This window comes from Syngnathus acus, chromosome 22 (genome assembly GCF_901709675.1).
Source record: "Syngnathus acus chromosome 22, fSynAcu1.2, whole genome shotgun sequence".
NCBI lineage: Eukaryota > Metazoa > Chordata > Actinopteri > Syngnathiformes > Syngnathidae > Syngnathus > Syngnathus acus.
Window position 1 is genome coordinate 5,887,803 of NC_051106.1, and position 21,632 is coordinate 5,909,434.

General features: G+C 44.0%; 3 protein-coding genes across 4 annotated transcripts; 1 reads left to right on the plus strand and 2 right to left on the minus strand.

Moving 5' to 3' along the window:
• Positions 1 to 818: 818 nt before the first annotated feature.
• Positions 819 to 2,167, minus strand: ccdc32 (coiled-coil domain containing 32). Its single transcript, XM_037240712.1, has 4 exons — positions 2,003 to 2,167; positions 1,639 to 1,883; positions 1,390 to 1,543; positions 819 to 1,267 (listed from the first exon to the last, which is right to left on the minus strand). The coding sequence occupies exons 2-4, from the start codon at positions 1,880 to 1,882 to the stop codon at positions 1,078 to 1,080; spliced, it is 588 nt and encodes a 195-aa protein (XP_037096607.1). The 5' UTR covers position 1,883; positions 2,003 to 2,167; the 3' UTR covers positions 819 to 1,077.
• Positions 2,168 to 2,228: 61 nt separating this feature from the next.
• On the plus strand, positions 2,229 to 21,553 carry pcmtl (l-isoaspartyl protein carboxyl methyltransferase, like). 2 transcript variants are annotated; one of them, XM_037240711.1, is made up of 9 exons: positions 2,229 to 2,288; positions 19,485 to 19,639; positions 19,718 to 19,822; positions 19,893 to 19,924; positions 20,029 to 20,133; positions 20,231 to 20,351; positions 20,445 to 20,530; positions 20,696 to 20,865; positions 21,074 to 21,553. In XM_037240711.1, exons 2-9 carry the CDS (start codon positions 19,522 to 19,524, stop codon positions 21,084 to 21,086), a joined length of 750 nt encoding a protein of 249 aa, XP_037096606.1. In that variant the 5' UTR covers positions 2,229 to 2,288; positions 19,485 to 19,521; the 3' UTR covers positions 21,087 to 21,553. The 2 variants fall into 2 exon arrangements, with proteins under 2 accessions (XP_037096606.1, XP_037096605.1); XM_037240710.1 differs by lacking the exon at positions 2,229 to 2,288 and having other exon boundaries at positions 19,261 to 19,639.
• Positions 3,662 to 8,860, minus strand: LOC119116360 (fibrinogen C domain-containing protein 1-like). The gene is made up of 9 exons (XM_037241675.1): positions 8,789 to 8,860; positions 8,549 to 8,637; positions 8,114 to 8,465; positions 7,579 to 7,672; positions 7,367 to 7,497; positions 7,110 to 7,206; positions 6,852 to 7,031; positions 6,622 to 6,779; positions 3,662 to 4,090 (listed from the first exon to the last, which is right to left on the minus strand). Exons 1-9 carry the CDS (start codon positions 8,858 to 8,860, stop codon positions 3,662 to 3,664), a joined length of 1,602 nt encoding a protein of 533 aa, XP_037097570.1.
• Positions 21,554 to 21,632: the final 79 nt, after the last annotated feature.

Below are 21,632 nucleotides of genomic sequence, written 5' to 3' on the forward strand. Positions count from 1 at the left end.
TGAAAATAAAGCAGATGCAAGAAAGTTTAATCATCAGGACTATATGAATTATGTATGACGACTAGTCAGCCCTGTGGCGCCACTCAATCAGGCAATGAGGTCTTGAACATCAGCAGGAGGTAAACCGTTTGCATTTAAGAGCCGGTTAAATAACACCTTGTTCCAGCATGACTTTTTAGTACTGAATAATGAAAGTGAACACACCCCTGACCATTTTTAACGAAACTGTACAGGTTTTAACGTCACTTTGAATATGATTCGTCACAGATTCTTTTTTTATTTTTACAGGGATTTGCCCATTTTCTCTTCCATGGGTTTTAAGGGAACAAAACCAAAGTGGATTGTTGTAAGGCTTTTTATAACAGTTTATAAGGTTTTATTTGACAGCTTGTTTCACTGCTCATCATCTTATTTAGAGGTGTGGACAACTCTTAGAGTTGTGGGCTGTCATTTTCCGTATGCCTTTTGTGCGGGCATTGCTATCAAACATGGCAGTAATGTTTTGTTTGACATTTAAACGCATCACAATTTATGCATGAAGTGCAAATGTCATAGCTGCCGCAGAAAGCGCTAAAAGCGTTCCTTTTAACCTTTTACAACAGTCACGTGAAGTATATGATTAAAATCCGTTGCCATATTGAGAGAATATTGCTCATTGGATTTGGTTGGGGGAATATAATAGAAATTTGATGATTGACACGTAACAATCAAATACAGCAGTGCCTTGAGCTACATTTCTTGGCCTTTGGGGTTTTATGAGATGCAAAAAGTTTACTTCCGACTTCCGCCGCTAGATGGGGTCAAGAACTTGAAAAACATCCAGCCACCATCAAAGTCACGTTGATTTACTTGCAATGGAAGGACAAAATCAATACAATAAGGTGATCAAATCACCTTCAAATGAGTGCATTTTTACATGAATGTAAGCATCTATGTTACAGTTTTATATTTCAGGTGGTCTTCATTAGCATCAGTTAAAAAACATCGACATGATGAACAAGGAATAACAGGAGGAAGCGCAGCTGATGACCTGTGAGAGCCATTTTTGGCATGCTTGACTTTTTTTTTGTTTCAGTGTCATTTTTCAGGAGTGTGAGCCTCTTCTTCCTCAGTGTTGGGACGCACTTCCACAGCATCCCCATGCTCCGCCTGCTGTTCCACTTGAGAGGGTTCCTTGGTCTGAGACGGCCTGAGCAGATATTCCAGTTCCTCAGCGCTGATGGCCACTTTCTCTGGAACCAGCCACCTCTTGAAGTGTTCAACAGCACTGCCGAAAGTGGGGGACAAGTCAATGGTACATTGTTTAATGCTTAAATATTGGTAATTTCCAGATATGTTCCTGCTCAAGTTGGACCTTAAGTTGTTTGTGCTTTTACTTCCCCCTAATACCTTTCATCCATGTCGTTGCTTTGGAAGAGCTCAGAGGTCTGAGCATCATGCAGAAATCGATCCCAGCATTCCTTCTTAGCTTGAGACAAGGAGCGTAACATGTCCCTGGAGGTGACGTCGCTGGACTGCCCCTTGAGCTTCTTCAGGCGATTCTCTGAGACACAAAAACAGGAGTGTAAAGAAAAAAAAAGAGCTTCCATTTCTAGCTAACATTGATGCTGTAGGTGGGAAGGAGCAAAACAATCAAACCTAAACTGGCAATGTAGGTCTCTGAATCCTCCATGGGTTCCCATTGAGCACTCGGGAAGGCAGTGGCGTGTGTTTTGTTAGACTGGTCATTGCCCTGCCTTGCCACCGGCTGGAAAGAGTCGTGGAAGACGGTGTTGTTGTTCGGGGAGATCTCAACTTGTATCCCTGGCTGGCTGGGACCGCAGATTTGGGACCAGAGCTCCCCGCTGCTGCGAAGCTCCTGTTTCTCGAAGTCGTCGATCATTCTGTTTCAATCAGTCAATACGTCATAATCAAATTAATTAGATTTAGTAACGTTCAAGAAATGAGCGAATATGATTACGATTTCAAAATCAGTCAACTGCAATATAAACAGACGTCTTACCTTATTGGATATATTTAACGGGTCGTCTGTTTTATTCTGCTTATCTGTTTTGTGAACAGAAATAAAAGATATGCGTTACAAGCTTAATGTCTCCATGACCCTGTAGCTTGAATAAACGACGAAAACAAAGGCACACTTCCGTATTACGTGACGATTGATTGGGCGGTCTTAAATGTATTATGATGCGATTGGTTCGCTCTAATGTCCGGTCAAAACCGAGGTAGATGATTGGCTAGCCAACGGTCAACCCGGAAGTGAGTCCGGGGTCCCCGTCGCGTCTTCGGAGGTAAACGATAGTTATGTGCATTCCAGTTCTTTTAGGTGAACTGAATCATTAGAATCGGTTTACTCAAAAGATTCGTTCAAACGAATCGTTCAATGAATCCCCCCCCACACACAATGATACGTTTTTTTTTTTTTTTTTTAAATATATATCCAGTGGAAACAACCCATACACATCAAACAATACAACTACCCCGCCCCCAAATTATTATATATCATAATAATTGGCTCGTTATAACAAGTTATAACAAATGTTTATTAAAATAATAATAATAATAATAATAAAAAAAGTACATCTCAAACCAGCAATCAAATGTGAAACTGCAGTCGATATATTGAATAACAACATTTAGGCATATATATGCATACACGTTATTTAAAAGTAAATCGTAAATCTACATTCTGGCTTACATAGTTCACGCCAAGAGACGCAACATATTCACTGACTGATCCGTTAATGCACAGGAAAGCAGTTCATTGACTCGTTCGCGAACGGGAAAGCCAGGATTCGTTCCCTCACTGATCCGTTCTCGCAGTGAACTGGAAATGCGAATCACTCAGTGAGTGATTCACTCAGTGAGTGATTCGTTCACTCACAGATTCGTTCGTTGGTGAACGGGAATTGCAATTCACGACTCGTTCGTGAACGGGAAGTTACGTCATTTTCTTCTTTGTTTTGTTTTACGGCGAGGTGGCACCAGCTTCAATGGGCATTACCGACACCTACTGGTTGAAGTCACACACAAGGCCATTGCCTCGGGCGCCAGTTGGGGAGAGGGCGTCGCAACCACCCAAAAAAAAAATATATATATATATATATATATATATAAAAAAAAATATATATATATATATATATATATATATATTCTTTTTTTTTTTGTATATATATATAACAAACGTGAAGCACTTGTGGATGACGTCATATCCAACCGCCGCTCGAGGACAAGTGACGTCACCAACACCGCGACGCTCCTTACCGACTCCGGACCTACCGAGTGGCAAGCAAGCAAAAGGTGAAAACGCAACAAGAACGACCCCCAGCAGGTGAGTACAAAATACGAGACTTTAATTTTGTCTTATTTAGCCCTCAGGAGCAATTGTGTGGCTTTTTGTTTGCTTGATTGCACAGTGTTTAGCCGACTCGTACTGTATGTCATAACAAAACAGAACACACGTGAAACTTTGTTGATTCCCACAAACATTTGAACACGTCGTTTTGTGATGACCAAAATCAAGCTGATAAGCTCGCAGTGGGACGGCCGGCGCCATGCTGACCCTGGGGAGTCTCCACATCCTGCGGCTTCCGGTCAGAGCGTGGTGCGGCTGTGCCTTGGCCAGAAAGCCTCCTCTTCCTGCTCTTCCTGTACTTATACTTCCCTAGGAGTTCCGCACGTGTTGAAGCACAGTTTTCATTTCAGTGCTCCACGCCTCTTTGGCCACAGGGGGCACTCTGTGGTTCCCCGACCTGACGTCACCTGACTCCACGTGGCTTCTGCCGCTTGCCCTTGGACTGACCAATCTGTTCATCGTGGAGGTATGCGATTGACGGCCGATCATGTCTAACGTCGTCATCATCATCGTCATCTTCTTCTTGTTCAGCTGTTTTCCCTCCAGAGGTCCAACGTGTCTGTTGTCTGTCCACAAGGTGGTGACAAACGCCATGCGAATGTTGTCCCTGTTGATGATCCCCATCGCCGCCGGCGTCCCATCGGTGAGTTTGCCCCACCTCGGAGCAAATGGATCAAGTGGAAGTGAATGTCCAGATGCTCCTTCGGTCACGCCGTCGTCACTGGTCCCGGAATGGTCCTAAGTCCAGATCACAGACAAAATTCAAATGTCTATACAGTGGAGCCTCGGTTTTCGACCACAATCCGTTGCAGAAGGCTGTTCGAGAAGTGAATTGTTCGAATTCCGAATCATGTCTTCCCATTACAAATAAAGGAAAGAAATTTAATCCGTTCCAAGCAAAAAAAAAACGCCTTTTTCAAGCATTTTTTCATTTGCGCATTTTTGTCCGATCGCGCGACCGTAGCGCGTCGCCGACCGCGCAACTGCACCGCGCTGGTTGTATTATTGTGACAGAGCCGTCGCTGAAATTTGGAAAATATTTTGAAAGTCTTGATGTACTATCCAAAATTGAAGTGGACCTCAGTGCGCAGGGAGCTTCATTTGGTCCGATCGCGCAACCGCCCGCAGCGAGCTGGCCGGGCGCTCACTGTCGCATTGCTTTAAGAGCGTCTTTGTGTTTTAGGATGGCTTTATTGCTCCCACTTGCTTCCTTTGGAGGCATGATTACGGGTTAATGCAATCCTCAAAGTAACGAAAATGCAATAACAACGGAGTCAGTGGGCATCCAGGCCGCTCGGTCGGGTTTTCTCGGGTCCTCCCGGCTCATCTCGCGAGGTTCAACCTCCGAATTTTGTTCGACAACCGAAGCAAAAAAAAAAAAAAACTCGAATTTTGTGTTCGAATTCCCAGTTGGTCGAGAACCGGGACGTTCGAAAACCGAGGTTTGACAAGTCCATTTGTTTTGGAGCTTTGACTGCATAGAATACGAGGTGCTTATATATTGGTTCGGGTCGACAGTTCATAATGGCCCTCCCGAAAGAAGCTCTGACTACAATGCGGCCCGGCAAAAAAACACAAGTATGACAGCCCTGCCCTTAGGTAGGCGCGATTTGGTAACTCGCGGTTGGGTTAAGCCATCTTTATTGCAACCGCCGCGGGGATGAGTTCATTGACACTAGCACTAGCTGAGTTTAAGGTAACTACTTCCGACCAGGTCTGGCTCATTCCGATGTTGAGGGTAGATTCAAGAGTTTCGATTTGCCATCTTTGAGTACGAAGATTCGGTACATCACAGCCTCTGTTCAACGCTTAGGTGACTAGCAACACTCAGGACATGTGAAAAATGACAAATATTCTCAATATATTCATTATTGAATATAGAAGAACCTTGCACCACATAGTAAAATATACGTGGGGGGGAAAAAAAGATCAATCGTCAAACGATTATCAAGAGAAAGTTTAATGAATAAGGGAAAAAAGTGAGACATCTCAATTGTTTGTACAAACGACGACAATTCCACTTGCCATTTGTCATCGAAGCGAGAATGATGCCGTCGCAAACCTCTTTGGATTGTAAAACTCGCGTAAAGGGAGGGGACAAAAAGGAGACCGAGGGTATAAATTGCTGGAATGGGTGGAGTAATCAGTTGGCCTCATTCCCAAAATCCAAATTTTGGTTCCAAAAAAGAAAAGAAAAGAAAATGCAACTTAACTACTACAACACTTCAAAGATATTCAACACAACATAACTAAACGATGATTACTTTAACAGTCCTTACTCACGTGAGAATACATCCATGTATGAATAAAACATCCATATTGAATACATGTTGATGATGCATCCATCCATCCAACCAACCAACCTCTTGACATCAACAGCAATAAACCATGTTTGAAAATATTCAACTGAAACGACGCAAAACGGAAGAAAATGAAACCTACGCAAAACGGAAGAAAATGAAACCTAAGTCAATATTCAACGCAACCTAACTAAACAATGGTTATGGGTGGGTACCCTTACTTTAACAGATGCCATTGGAATGCTTCAGCTGTTAGTTATTTCATGGCAAAGCAAGAGAATGTCAAATGTACCCTTACTTGAACCGATGTCATTGTAAAACACAACTTCATCGAACACTCATTAACTTAACACATAATCAATCGTAGCTAACCTATGCTTATGGGCACTCCTTATGTTAACAGATGTAAGGGATTTTATGATAGCAAAGCAAAACATCTTAAAATGATCCAAAAGTGTGTGTGTGTGTGTGTATGTGTGCGCGCGCGCGTGCGTGTCATTCAAAACAGGTCGTGTTTCCCGAGTCAATAACTTCGACTAATCTAACGACGGATTTACCATGTCACGTCAGTCTAAATTTGGCACCGTCTGCTGGTGAAATTTGGAACTGCAACAGCGCCAAACTGCCCTTTAATAAGAGTTCATTTTGAGGAACTAACTTCCAACTAAACGTTTGTCAGGTCTCTCTCGTGTCAAGCTCCTGGTGAAATTCGGAATTGCACTTGGGCCAATTTGCCCGGGCCAAATCCGACACACATTTGCGCACCGCCATTTTACTTGACGAGCGCTGCGCAAATGGGTGACGTCGGGCAGCACCCACGTGATCCCACGGGGATGCCGTTCCCAGGCTCCGCCGGCCGACCGCTCACTTTCTGGGCCGGAGCTTCATCTCCACAAATCTCAGGCAGGTAGCCGGTGATGCCCCCAAATAATACCAGTTTAGATTGCGAAATGTGCAGGTGCCGGTTGCCTTGTACGGCCCATTCAGGTTGACTCCGTGACAGTTGTTGTACCACCAACCGCCCTTGTGCATATTGGCGCAATTGTTATCAGCCTCTGCAGACCTCTTGTCTTGGTCGCGGTCTTTGGTGGTGAACTTCATCCCAGAATGGTAGGTGAATTGATCGCCTGCAAAGCACACAAACTTGCTTTTGAGCAGGCTCTCGAGTGTGCCCCCCCCCCCCCGGCGGAAGGCGCTACCTGTGTTTCCAGAGTAGCCGCTCACAAGCAGCGGGTAGCCGTCCTTCTCGGGGTCCAGCGAGTTCCGGCCTACCGAGAAGTCGTCATAGAGAGCGTAGTAAGTGCGGCCGTCGTAATCGGTGATGTCGATCCGCAACTGGTAACCGCCCGAGGCCGTCAGAGCGTGGATGTTTTGCAGGCCTGCAAACACGCAAAGGCGGCGGCTTCACGTCACGCAAACCACAAAGGCTTGATAAGAAGGATGTCTTTGTTTCAGACCGAGCCAGTGCTCTCCGGCGAGGTCTCCAAAGCCGGTTTGATAGTCGTTCCAATCCCGAAAGAAGTTGACGGAGCCGTCCTTTCTCCTCTGGATCACCTGCAAACACACACACACACCATCAACGGAGCAAACGAGCATGACTGGCCAACTGGACGTTCAGCATTGAAGATAAGTGCCAACTTTATTGGGGAAGGCTTCACGAGGGGAACTTTGGGGTGTTTTTTTTTGGGGGGGGGGGGGGGGGTCAAGCACTCACGGTCCAGCCTCCCCCGTCCTGCCGCATGTTGCAGTAAGCCTCGAAGCTGTTGGACCCGCTAAAGATGGTATAGACTCCACTTTGGGACTTTCCCGCCGCCATGACCTGACTGCAGTCTCTGGCCATGAGAGCTGAAGCCAAAAAAAAAAAAAAAATGTGAGAGTGCAAAATAGATTCCCGCTTTAAACAAACTGGACACGCTCGCTAGCTACCTCTGAGTTCCCTGTTAAGTGTGGGCTGATCCACCACCTTCTGCTGCAGGCTGGACAAAGCCCAACTGAAGTTCTTGTTCTCTTGTGACAGCTCCTGCGCACCAAGCGTTTGAAAGAACTGAAATGACAACTGGGACACTTTGTTTGCATCTTTCAACAATACTTTTGTTCAGAGGCGTAGCCAGGAATTTTTCCAGTAGGGGTGCACGCCCACAGGAAAGAAAATCGAACATCACCCACGCCGTTCGCTGATCGCTAAAACAACGTCCGGGAGGCAAACGGTGAATGGATAACATCGCGCACATAGAGCGCAAGCACATTCGCGCAAGACCGAAAGAAAAAAATGAAGAATCGAAAAAGCTCAATTTTTTATTTTTTATTTTTTTTCCAACCGGGGCGCACGGAGTCCTAACCGGGGCGCCGCCCCCGCTCGCCCCGGCTTGGCTACGCCTCTGCTTTTGTTCTTATTCAAAGGAGATAGTAGTTTGTGTGTAAGAGGAGGGAGGGACGTTAAGTCCTGAAATGTCCACCTCACCTGAGACATGCTCTTGTAGTCCGTCTTCAGGTCTTTCAGTGTCTGACTCAGAAGCCCTTTGTCGCTGCTAATCTCCTGCCAGACTTTGGCCAGCAGGCTCTGACTCGCGTTGTGACCTGCCTTCAGCTCTGCCAATGCCGTCTGACCTGCCTCCTGACCTGCCTTCAGCCTTGCGAATGCGGTCTGACTCTTCTCCAGGTCGCTGGAAATCGCGGCGTGACTTGCATTCAGCTGTGCTAATGCGGTCTGCAGCGCCGCCCAGTGGCAGGCTAAGTCGGTGCAGTTGCGGTCCGGGATGCTGTTGGGCAAAGTCGCCACCAGCGCGCCCATCTCTTTGACGATGTCCTGAGGCCTTGGAACACATAAAGGGTATACATGAAGGGGGGGATTGTAACTTGTGGTGGTCAAGTGTTTGTTCATTGCGTGCGTGCGTACCTGTTCAAGAGGAAGAAGACGATGTTTTGGATGAAAAGCACGACCAAGAGGAGCGTCGGGACCACCGCCAGAATGGAGCCCCAGGGTATCTGAACAGACTGAGTGCAAACGACGTCACAGGCGGCGGCGTCTCTCTCTCTCTCTCTGTCTCTCCCCCGACGGAGCGAACGACTTGCAAATGCTTTCAACTCGACTTAGCCATTAGTCACGCGCGTGCGCGTCCATGCGTCCGATGCGTACCTTGCGCTTTGGTGGTTCGCCGATCAGCTTCTGGGTGCTTTGGTTCATCTCGAACCACTTGTCATTTGACATTTTGCGCTCTCATTCTATTCTTGCTTACTCGGTACGAATGTCCCTAGCTGTGTACGTGTTGTCTGTTCTGCGTGCGTCTAATGCCGTATTTTGTGTTTAGCCAAGTGACGTGAAGTTTTCTTTGCACTTGACGTTGGTTTTGACCTTGTTTGCGGCAACGAGACGGGATGACCCCTCTGTCTGGGCTCGGTCGGTACATTATTGCGAGAGAGCGCAAAAGCCCGACAGAAAAGGAACGGGCACAAGACACAACACAAAATGCGACTCCGAGCAAGTTCAAGTTGTCAGTGACAAGATTTCTTTGATTGATTGATTGATTGATTGATTGATTGATTAGTCTATCTATCGATCTATCTATTGGTTGGTTGATTGATTAGTCTTTATCTATCTATCGATCTATTTCTTCATTCATCTATGCATGTATTTTTGGATTGATTGATTCATTCCTGTATTTCCTCATTTATTTATTACACTTACATTGGGAACATTGGTGCCGACACCGTGAGTTCGATTCCCACGTTTGACGCTGTGAATGCGTGCGTGTGAGTGACCAAAAACAAAAAGCGCATGTGTATATGAGTGCGCAAGAAACAATAAAGAGGAGCAATACCAAACGCCACCATGGTGTGGTGTCTTGTCTCCGATTAGAGGGACGTGGAAACTGCAAACTCCACTTACTGAAACACAAAAAAAGACAAGAGCTCGAAAGCGGAGAAGAAAGCCAGCCGAGGCAAATTTCAGAAAAACAGGACGCAACTCCAAACGGCAGACTTTGTCGTCGAGTAATCACAACACTACATTTGATTGATAAGGCGCCTTTCAAAGCACTCCACTCTCCAGGTCGCCGTACGGACATCGAATAGCATGCCAAAAAAATAGGACTGAAGCAGAGTGATGGATAGGTAAGCTGACTCACGTCTCTGACTGGACGACGACCACAGACTCAGATGCTCCTTCGGACACGCCGTCGTCAGTGGTCCCGGAACGGTCCTAGGGTCCAGATGAGGGACAAGGTGTGAATTTAAATGGCGGAAGTTTGTCTATTTGCAGCCTTGTACTCTGTCTGTTCCAAAAAAAAGTGGTCATAGTAAAAGACGTCTGAAGACCTATTGACAGTATTGTCTACCTTGTTCCAAAAAGTGCTGATAACAGTCCTCAACAAGATGTTGACTTCTGCTATGGTGAATTGTGACCACTAGAGGTCCCTGGTTAACCAAGGTTAACAATGCTACGTCGCATCTCCCAATGTTACGCACGCGCACGCACACACTAACCGTTACACGTGAACGTTTCACGAACGTATATACGTACATATATATATATTTATATATATTTATATATATATAATTATTATTTTCTTATAAGTTGTTCTAACTCGTATAAATGCTAACCCTAACCTGCAACCACCCCCAAAAAATATATTTTGTATTTATTATTTTCTTTCCAAGTTGTTCTAACTCATATCAATGCATATTGGGATCTAATGGATCAAATAAAATGGAGGGTGCCTTTTATGAACGAGACTAGGCCCAGTGGTCGGCAACCCGCGGCTCTTTAGCACGCCCCTAGCGGCTCCCTGGAATTTTCGCAAAAATGCGTGAAAATGGAGAAATATGTTGTTGGTTGTTGTTGTTGTTGTTGGTTTTAAATTTTAAAATATGGTTTTTATATTGTAATCATGACACAACCATTCTTATGCTGTAAAATGTATGTAGTTGTAAATATATTACAAATACCGAATTTAAGAATGGCGTCAAACAGCAAAATTGCGTCATGGTCTACGACACGCCACATGCGAGTTGTAAACAAACAGGTGTGTGAGTGATTGGCCATGGATTCAAAAGGCAAAAAGAGAAAGATTGCTGATGAGAAAAGAGGCTTTAAGAAAGAATGCACTGAACTATTTGCTTTCATTGCCAATGCTGAAGCATTGCCTGCATGTTTGATTTGCAATGAAAGGTTGTCAAATAACAAGAGGAGGAATTTGGAGCGACATTTTCAGATAAAGCATGCTAAATTTGCTGCCGATCACCCAGTTGCAACTGAGAGGGAACGTGCAATTGCAGTGCTGGTGGAGAAATTTGAGGACCGAAAAAACATTTCCAAAAAGTGGATTGCATCTCCAAACTCTACTACTGCTGCAGGTTTTGTTGCAGCCCGGGAGATAATAAAGCGCGGAAACCATTCCCCGATGGCGAGTACATGAAGGGAGGGATTCATTCATTAAAATATCAGAGTGTCTATTTTCGGACTTGAAAAATAAAACCGGAATCATTCAGAAAACTATAAAGACATGCCTCTCCGCACAAACAATATCACCGATCACCAGATCAAGGACATCAATTTCGATATCGAACAGACAGCTCTGCTATGCAGGTACGTGTACTCTAAACCTGCGTGAAGCTGGCCCCCCAGCCCGCGCAAGATTGAAGCAAAATAGTCTGTTTCGTTTATGCTTCGTTTGTGCAGCAAACATTTTCGTTTGTGCTGCTATGGTTTTTTAGTTATGAAAGATGATTTTATACGTCATCCAGAGTTCACCCAGCCCCCCATCTGCTCCAAATGAACCCAAAATGGTACCGTTCGTTTGTGCAGCAAAAATTTTCGTTTGTGCTGCTACGGCTTCGTAGATATGACACATTTATTGGATGGCGATGACGTCACGTAGCCCCGCCCCCTTATTTACTTCCAAATGGACCCAAAACAGTGTCGTTCGTTTGTGCTGCCAAAAGTTTCGTTTGTGCTGCTACGGTTTCGCAGATATTACACATTTAATTTATAGCGATGACGTCACCCAGCCCACGTCACTGTATTTCGTCGCGAATTTCAAGCTCCTGGAATGCTCCTGATGCAGGACGAATACAAGGCAAATATGTTCTTAGCCTTTTTTTTCAAGGCAAATATGTTCTTAGCCTTTTTTTTCTTTTCTTTTTAGCTTACAGAAAACCTTCGCTGCGGGGTATGGCTTTTAGTACGAGGATATTTCTGTAATTATGTTTGTATCGTGCTCATTGATGAATTTCCTTGTTTTCAATAAGCCTATATGATCATTTTTTTCAATTACATCTGACGTGCAAAAGGTTCACCGCAACCTAAATACCTGATGAGTCTATGTCTGCTCCAAAACATTAATTAATGCAACAATTAATACACGTGAAGTTGATGACAGCCAGAAAAAGAAACTTGAAAACGTGACCAAATAACTTTCTTTGTCAAAGGGAACATTATCACCATTTTTTTTCCAACAATTCAAACAATGCATCACTGCACTGTGTAGAACACAGCATGTGGGAAGATCTTAGTATTTACCGAAGCTGCTTTCACTCCACTTCCCAGGTCATTATAGATCTCCCAGGCATACGCAGCCCTCCTGCAGTATGCCACATAATGCCCAAGGGAATCCTGGGTCAGTCCTGGTTCAAAGGCAATGACTGCTCTCAGGGTAAAAGTCTTCTCTTTTAGCTCCAGACTGGAGGGAAATGCAAGCAAGGCAACTTCCTTGCAACTGCTACCGAGGTCAGTGTCAATCCGCACAAACTCTCCCAGATTGTAGCTGATCCCCATCAGCCAAGAATTGTCATTACCCTCTGTCTCACTCCGTGCCACAATGGTGATAGCATGAAGAAGTTCTTTTGCATGTTGCAAACATTGTGACTTAAGAAGCTGTGCTATTGACCTGACAAAGAAATCCTTCACACGAGGCCTTTTGTTTTTCAGGCAGTCCCATCGGCAGATCATCTTAATACAGTGTGCTACCTCTACCCTGACAAAACATGGGGGTAGATGTCCAGGTTGATTCCCACGTGAAATGTTAAGGCACTCATTGATGGAGCTCTTCAGATCAGGATGAGGGGTAAAAGCTTTGACGCGAGCGCCAAGAATCGCCAGAGAAAAGTCGCTCGCTGCTTCTTTCGGAACCGATGCGCCTGCATGGATCCATTCCTTCAGCCACTGTGTGATAGCCTTAACGTCATGCTTCTCTGACAGCATCTGCACGACTGGGACACTGGAGCTGGTATGCCCTGCCATAACACCCTGACACAGGAAGATATGGCCAGACATGCCATTCGGCCTCATCCGTTTTTTAACTCTTGAGCCAGTTGCATCAACACATAATATTGGGTGAGATTTCTTTCAGCTCTTGTGCACATGCATATGTGTTTGACTCCAATAGTGACAGACAAACTCGACAAGTCCAATGTCTTTGATGCTGTCACTGTGAGGTGCACTGTATTTCAACACCTGCAATGAGAAAATGGGATTTTTGTCACCCAATGCCAAATCATTTCTCTCTTGCTTTGCCTTGCCCAGGGTGGCCAAATTTGGCAGGTGGCTTGGCTCAGGGTCTCCAAAGTCCATCCGTCTATTTGCCTGTGATGCTCGCCATACATGTGGTTCCATCCTGCCCTCACAAAGTTCCTTGGCTACCTGCACACGCAACTGTCCAGATAGAAAGCGCTTTGAGCTACCAGCGTGTAGGGAGTCATCACTGTTCTTAATGAAACAGTTCAATATTATTGGGCTGTTAATTTCTGGCTCTCCGCCACAATTCATGTTGAGAAGGCCATGACACTCCTTGCAGTATCCTCTGATTTGGATATCATTATTTGAGACCAATGGATAGACCTTGGCTCTTTTAAAAACAAACGTGCAAGGAATTTGGACTGTTTTCCAGATTTGTTCATTTATGATGTGGGTCCGTCCAGGTGCCAGGCTTCAAAATGGCATATTCTCTTTTCTGGGTTCGACAGTTCGTATCTTTGTATTCAGCCTTTTCCGGAATGAATTCCATCCACTCGTCAAAAGGAATATGAAGCTGGGATGACCGTTCAGGGCCTGATTCCGAGCTTGCTTCACTGCTAGTTTCAGGATCGGTTTCATCATGACTGAATCCCAGAGCTGGCCAGAGATTGTGTCTGTTTGTTTTTACAAAGGTGTACAGAGCCTTTGCAGACACCTTCTTTTCCAACCGGTCACTCAGATCTGTCCACACAGTAGCGCTTGGAGTGGCTACGTTACCATTTTCAAGTATGGCCTCTTTTGATGAGCAGAGAACTGCAACAATTAAATCATTGTCTACTGCCGATTGTTTGGGCATCTAGTTGCAGGACAAATAAATATAATCAGGATTCATTGCTTGAATAATTAAAATTACACATGCGTGTTCATTATAATTGCTATGCATGGACGGAAAAATGATGCAAAGGGAGGAATATTTTGACATCAAAATGTATCAAGCATGCTTTCTTTAGAAATCTAGTTTCCTTGGTCTGTGCAAATTACACACGTCTAATAAGACAATGTTAGCGAACTAGCTATTCAGACTACCTGGGGTGTTTTTAATTCTATATTGTAGGAACTCGTTTCTTTTTTTTTTTTACACACATTTTACTTACATTGGTCGATGGTCACTTCCCAGAAAAAGACGCTTTCTGTCACTCACTGTTATTAAATCTTCGGAGATAGATGCATTTGTCGCTTGAAAAAGTTGCACGTCTTTGTTTTTCGCCACCCTGTTGCGATATGTCTTACCGGGCTGCAGAGGTCACTTTGCATGGTAATTAGTTGGATAATACATGTGTAAGAATTGAGGAGTTATCATGATGTCAAGTGAAAAATTGTTAGAATAAAATACATGACAGGGGATAAAGGAAGATGCATGATTTTAATCATGAAAAATTGCAATGGCACAAACAAATGGTTAATTAACGATCCGTGGAGCAAAGATTTGACATCTCTAGAAAATGAATTAATATTAAATAAATGACAAATTGAATGATTCACTGAGCGCAAACTACATTTTTTGCGGCACAATCAATCGGTACCATTTTGGGTCCATTTGGAGTTAAATGGGGGCTGAGTGACGTCATGGCTAGAACATAAAGGTGTAATATCTACGAAACCGTAGCAGCAGCACAAACGAAACCTTTGGCAGCACAAACCAGCACAAACGAAGCACAAAGGAACGGCACTATTTTGGGTCCATTTGGAAGTAAATAGGGGGGGCGGGGCTACGTGACGTCATCGCCATCCAATAAATGTGTCATATCTACGAAGCCGTAGCAGCACAAACGAACATTTTTGCAGCACAAACGAACGCTACCATTTTGGGTCCATTTGGAGTAAAAGGGGGGGGGGGGCTGGGTGACGTCATCGCTATCCAATAAATGTGTAATATCTACGAAATCGTAGCAGCACAAACGAACATTTTTGCAGCACAAACGAACGGTACCATTTTGGGTTCATTTGGAGCAGATGGGGGGCTGGGTGAAGTCTGGATGACTTATCAAATCCTCTTTCATAACTAAAAAAAACAGCAGCACAAACGAAATTTTTTTTTTGCACAAACGAAACAGACAATTTTGCTTCAATTTTGCGTGGGCTGGAGGGCCAGCTTCACGCAGGTGTACTACTACCTCTAATGGGCCGCAAGAAGAAATGATCGAATTGATACCACTATTATTATTTCAATTATTTTATTAGTCAGCATACAGCTTATGTATTGACAGTCTATGTGAGGGGTGGCCAATACGTCGATCGAGATCGACCGGTCGATCGCCAAGCCACTATTGGTCGATCGCGTGATATTAAAATGTTGTTTTTTTTCCTCGCACTTGACGCGTGTTCAAACAACGGCGTTAATAACACAACACAAACACGCTAGCTCGCGAGTTCCCTCCAATTGTCAGAACCCTGTTTTTTCTCTTAAACTTAAGAAAGGGTATAAAAATGAGTGGGGGAGCTGGCCATAGTAAGAAGTATCACTTTCATAGGGAATGGGAGCAGGACTTTTTTTTCACGATGACATATCATATATATATATATAATTATTATTTTTTTTAGTGGGTAAATCTTTGTGACTTGGTCATTTCAAAAGTAGCTCGCGAGCTGAAAATTTTTGAGCACCCCTGGTCTATGTTGCCTTATAAAAGGCTTTTAGATTTTTGCGGCTCCAGACAGGTATGGTTTTGATTTGACTTGGGCCACTTTGAACATTTGGAGTTCCCGAGCCCTGGACTAAGCCATTGCCCTAGCGCGACAGTTGGAAGGCGACCTGCAACCACCCCAAAATACATATATTTTGTAATTATTATTTTCTAAGTTGTTCTAACTCATATCCATGCATATTGGGATATAATCGCTCAAATAAAATGGAGGGTGCCTTTTATGAATGATATCAAATTATGCTTTTATATGAGTTAGAACAACTTGGAAAGAAAAGGATCATTCAAACCAAAAATAAGCATGTCTTATTTTTATTGCGGCCTAGTTTGCTTAGTGTAAGGGCCGCCTTTGAACAAACAACTCTAGCTTGAGCAAAGTATTGATAGTAACCTGCATCGTCTCCAGCTCCATTTCTCCTACGCAGTCGGATCAGCGTCGACCTGTAGCTGTGGCAGAATATTTGGACTGCGCAATCAGCACGCAGCGTGTTTGACAATAGTCGGCAGGAAAATGACACGCACAGAGAGAGTCTCGACCCTAGGCTTTTTTTTTTCTTTTTTTCTTTTTTGGAAGCGTTTAATGTCAAGCCGATAGTGACGTGGATGTTCCAAGCACAAGTACAATATGTTACACCTGTCTCGTCTGTTCCTGTTGCACAACACGGGCAGCCATGTGAATATGATTTATGGTTTCTTTTTTGGTTATATGTTGCTTGCTACTCTTTTAGTTTATATCCACACATATATATATATAGATCTATCTCTATATAAATGTGTATTATCTATATTAGTGTATATACATGTATATTTGTCCTTTCATTTGTGTACAGTAATCTTATTTCCCCCCCCACGTTTGAAATAAACAAACAAACGAAACGATTGTTTCAAAACACAAGCAAAAATGGTGAAATGGATCAATACTTTTTTCTTTTTTTTTCTCCTTCCCTCAGTTGAAACACAAAACGGAAAGCAAACAAAAACACAACAATATACAAAGCCGCCCGCATTTGGTAGCCAAAATGACGATGGAGTTCCTCCGCCAAATCAACCACCTGTTTCTCAGGCTTGCACTCCGATTATGGGGCACTGTGGCACCCACTTTTTCATTGATTTTCATATTATGTATTATTTGTGCCCTCCCTGCATCCATTGCAGCCTTTCATCATCAAGGGGGATCCTTTCATCTGTGGTCCCTTCTCAAGGTTTCTCATTTTCCCCTGGCAGGGTTTTTTTTTAGTTTTTCCTTGCCCTTTTGGGAGGTTAAGATCAGGGGATGCTTTGAGAATAATTGTCAATTTTTGTCTATGTGAAGCCCTTTGAGACTGCTTGTGATTTAGGGCTATACAAATAAACTTGGCTCGGCGTCGCAATATTGGACGTATTGGTCTACCCACTGAGCCACAGATGCCGCCTCTGTAATCGGGTTCGACATAGACCGAATACAAACGGTGTCATTCAATCCATCAAATGTCATCCTATGTCTGTTATGTATTAAATCAGCTTGAAGTTGTAGAAACGAGGTAGAAATGTACTATTGCTTTAGGTCACTTCAATAATAAAAACTTGGCCTTGTGATCGTGACGGGACGTGGCGTCCTGGGCCTTTTTACATGATGCCACAAACCAGTCTGTTCCCGTCACACAACAACAACGACATAATAATAGATCGCTTTTATACATCGCTTTTTGAGAAAACAAAGCCGCTTTACCTAGAAATTCATTACATATTCGCGCGCGCGCGCACACACACACGATGAGTTCGGTGTCATGTGCAGAGTCGAAGAGGTGGGTCTCGGGAGGGTGTTTGAAGCAGCGCAGGGAGTCAGCGTTACGAATGGTCGCTCAGGGGGAGAGAGTTCCAGAGAGTGGGGGGTGGGGGCAGCAATGGCAAAGGCTCTATCCCCCCAATGGTGCTGGGGGTCAGCAGAGCGGAGTCGGCGGGTAGAGCGATGCAGGAGCTCTTAGACAGGTTGTGTAGGGCCAGCTCAGGGGCCTAGTGGTAGAGTGTCCGCCCTGAGACTGGAAGGTTGTGGGTTCAAACCCAAAGACTATGACCATTGCCTCCCTGCTTGGCACTCAGCATTATGGGATGGAATTGGGGGGATTGATCACCAAATGATTCCCGAGCGGCACCGCCGCTGCTGCTGCTGCTGCTGCTGCTGCTGCTGCTGCTCACTGCTCCCCTCTTCCCCCCCAGGGGATTGATCCAAATTACACGGGGATGGGTTCAATGCAGAGGACAAATTTCACCACACCCAGATGTGTGTGTGTGTGTGTGTGTGTGTGTGTGTGTGTGTGTGTGTGTGTGTGTGTGTGTGTGTGTGTGTGTGTGTGTGTGTGTGTGTGTGTGTGTGTGTGCGTGTGCGTGTGATGACCATCATTGGGACAGCCGTGTGTCACTGGAGTGTTCCTTCTCTGGGCCAGCCATCTTCCACCAAGTGTTTTTTTGGAGACCAGCGAAGCAACAAAGACCATTCACCACATTTTCTTTCTTTCTTTTTCAATAATAATGCTATCCCTGGGCCGGACTCAACTCCCTGGCGGGCCGGTTGCTGTCATCAGACTGCTGTTACTGCTGCTGCTGCTGTGGAAGTATACGGCTCCTCAAGCAGGTGCTCCAAAATATTTCCAAAGTGCCCCTGAATTCGTATGGAGGATACAATATATGTATACGTTAGATTGCATCGGTTACGCAATTAGAAGAACCATGACGCGCATTTCATTTGCATTCGTGAACATATGCAAAATAGCGCGCTGCAAAGTTTCCAAAATGCAATTCATCACAGCTTATAAAATGACATGTCAATCAATGCACATTAGGTCAGTGTTTCCCAACCTTTTTTCATTCACGGCACACCTTTTCATCGGAAAAAATCTCGCGGCACACCGCCAACAAAAATCTGTTATGCTCCTATATTAAAATCAGTTATATTACAACGGAAGACGTAAAGTCCTATTATGGAGAGTCGAATAATTGAATTGAAATAAATACTAAATATTCTTTAAATTGTATTCCTTTTTTTAAATAAAAGGGACCGTTTTTTAAAAAGGTTTTAGACGGTGTAAGAAATGAACAATTTAAAGTGATTGTGATTAAAATAGAAGAATCAACGTGATTTTGTTTACTGTTTTAGACTAGGTCTATAAATATTGCAACAATCAGAACAAAGTCACTTTTAAAGACAATCTGTGTTCTGACAGCAGCTGAGTGGCTATCACAGTCGAGGTGTCTCGACTTGACTGTTTATTTTATGTATGTGAAAAATAACCAATCCAGGTTCTCCGGTTGAACTGCATGCTCTGATTTCCATTGGACCCCAAACGCACCACAACACAACCGTCAACCTGCGTGAAGCTGGCCCCCTACCATGAACTGAAAAAAGAACGAATCACTGTAGGAAGTGATTCGTTCACTCTCGTTCACTAAAAAGATTCGTTGTTTTGAACGGATCGTTCACTCACGAGCCAACACGAGTAAACAAACGGAATTAAAAGCTACGTTGCAGTTCAGTGTCAGTGAGCACATACTTGAGTTAAACCAAACCCAGCTTTAATTTTGTCATTTATTGACGTCTGGAGTGAATGACAAGCTAAACGTTTACCATAGGCTCGAGACTGACGGTGTATATAAATTATTTAACCTCCACGTACATTTCGTGTCTTTTTCCGTCCTTTGCCCAGGTTCATGATGTCAGTGCAGAGAGATTTGTTTTAAGAGATGAGAGCTGCGTTGCGTCTGGCAATAGTGGCGATCCCGATGGGAGTGCTGCTGTCCCGAACCATGGCGTGGATGTCCAGCGGCAAAACGCACCAAGAACTCATAACTAGGCTGAGGGGTAAATTCAGTCAGTATGATGCCTGAGTAGAAATGTTCAAATGACAAATGTCATTCTGTCATCTTTTTGCATTTTCAGATCATGGCGTGATCCACAGCGACAGAGTGTTCAGTGCCATGCTGGCTACAGACAGAGGAATCTACTCCAGAGATTATCCATATGCAGACTCTCCCCAGTCCATAGGTCTCCATTACAGGGATTTCTATTTTGCCATACATGTTTAACGAAATTGACCATGTGTTTTCTGACACAGGCTTCCAAGCCACCATCAGTGCACCACACATGGCAAGTATCCTCAACATCATTGATAATATGGCTCAATGCTCTTTAGAGATTTCAATTGGTATGAAATGAAATCACCCCCTCCCAATGTCCACTGATCCTGACAGCACGCCCACGCTCTGGAGCTATTGAGTGACAAACTCACAGAAGGAGCATCGGCCCTAGACGTGGGCTCAGGAAGCGGATATCTCACAGCCTGTTTTGCAAGAATGGTAAATGTCATGATCAGGTTAGATGGTTTCTAAGATGGTGTGGACGTTTCATTCTTTTGGTTCCCACACCAACTGCCCTCCTCTCTTCTGTGCACAGACAGGAAGCAATGGGAGAGTCGTGGGAATCGACCACATCGACCAACTGGTTCAAAGTTCAATTAGAAACATCCAAGCTGATGACCCGGAACTTATTACCTCTGGACGCGTCAGACTCGTGAGTGAGTTAATGAACACACAAACATTCCTTTGAGGACACTCCATATTTTGAATGAGGTTTAAAAGAAGCCATCCATGTCTATATGTATGCACAGTGGGAGACGGAAGGCTCGGCTACCCAGAGGGAGCCCCTTATGATGCCATTCACGTCGGGGCAGCTGCAGCAACTGTTCCAAAGGCCGTACGTATGCATTTTAGCAGCTCAAGTCAAATATATTTGGAGATGTGCAATTTTAGAATTCAACATACTACCTTTTATAACCATTTAAAAAATATATAGTGTTTGACCTTGAAAATAAAACTAATGCAAGTGAGATTTTGAATTCCCTTTTCTCCTGCTGTAAAGCTTCTGGAGCAGCTGAAGCCAGGCGGCCGCTTGGTGCTGCCAGTCGGCCCCGATGGTGGCAGTCAGGTGCTGGAGCAGTACGACCGTCAAAATGACGGCACCTTCCTCAAAAGAGCTTTGATGGGAGTAGTTTATGTCCCCCTGACAGACAAGAGACGACAGTGGCCGGGGTATAACCAAACACTACCTTCACCCCCGCAAGCTTAATGACATTCAGTGGACATAAGTCTACACACCCCTGTGATGGATTAGTGATTTATCTTGCTATCAGTTTTTTTTTTTTTTACATCACAAAAACCTGACATTGGAACAGCGGTGTGTAGACTTTGATTATCCACTATTTGTGACTACATCATGTTGCTTTCTTTGTCTTCTCAGAAGTGAGCTCTGACTGCGGTTTGGTTGACCCACCCCTGCAAGTTCTTCAATTCTCTGCTGGCTTCCTCAACCCTAACCCAATTCTATGTTCACTATCTTGCTGAAGTGTGTCACCCAACACCACACAACAAGGAGTATCTGGCAAGGTTTTCCTCACATCATTGTCTTCCTCCAAATTGAAAGAGTAAACATTTGGTGTAAAAAGATATTAAAGGGCATGGGTTATCCCAAGAGTATGAAAATACTTGTGTTAATAAAACTTTGTGTTATCGTTTACATGAGCTACAAATGGACAAGCAAGTACAAGAATCCACTATACAGTTTTACAATCACATATATATGAACTGCTTGTGTACAATACATGGATAGAGCTTGAATCTGTTTTAGAATTTCGGAATTGAAATCTCCAAGAACTATATAACCTGCACTTTTTTTTTTTTAACAATTCTTTATTTATCAAATGGTAAACTACAGACAAAAGAAAAATAACAATAAAACAACAATGTTAAAATGCCTTTTCTAGCATATAAAAACTAGAAAAAACTTTGAAAACATTATA

Coding starts and splice junctions, on each gene's coding strand:
- pcmtl (XM_037240711.1), top strand. CDS start 19,522: ATGAGAGCTGCGTTGCGTCTGGCAATAGTGGCGATCCCGATGGGAGTG. Junction 19,823..19,892: donor AGACTCTCCCCAGTCCATAG/GTCTCCATTACA, acceptor TTTCTGACACAG/GCTTCCAAGCCACCATCAGT. Junction 20,352..20,444: donor TGGACGCGTCAGACTCGTGA/GTGAGTTAATGA, acceptor ATGTATGCACAG/TGGGAGACGGAAGGCTCGGC.
- LOC119116360 (XM_037241675.1), bottom strand. CDS start 8,860: ATGTCAAATGACAAGTGGTTCGAGATGAACCAAAGCACCCAGAAGCTG. Junction 8,466..8,548: donor GTCTTCTTCCTCTTGAACAG/GTACGCACGCAC, acceptor ATGTGTTCCAAG/GCCTCAGGACATCGTCAAAG. Junction 4,091..6,621: donor ACCTGAATGGGCCGTACAAG/GCAACCGGCACC, acceptor ATCTGGACTTAG/GACCATTCCGGGACCAGTGA.
- ccdc32 (XM_037240712.1), bottom strand. CDS start 1,882: ATGATCGACGACTTCGAGAAACAGGAGCTTCGCAGCAGCGGGGAGCTC. Junction 1,544..1,638: donor GACCTACATTGCCAGTTTAG/GTTTGATTGTTT, acceptor TTTGTGTCTCAG/AGAATCGCCTGAAGAAGCTC. Junction 1,268..1,389: donor AGCAACGACATGGATGAAAG/GTATTAGGGGGA, acceptor CACTTTCGGCAG/TGCTGTTGAACACTTCAAGA.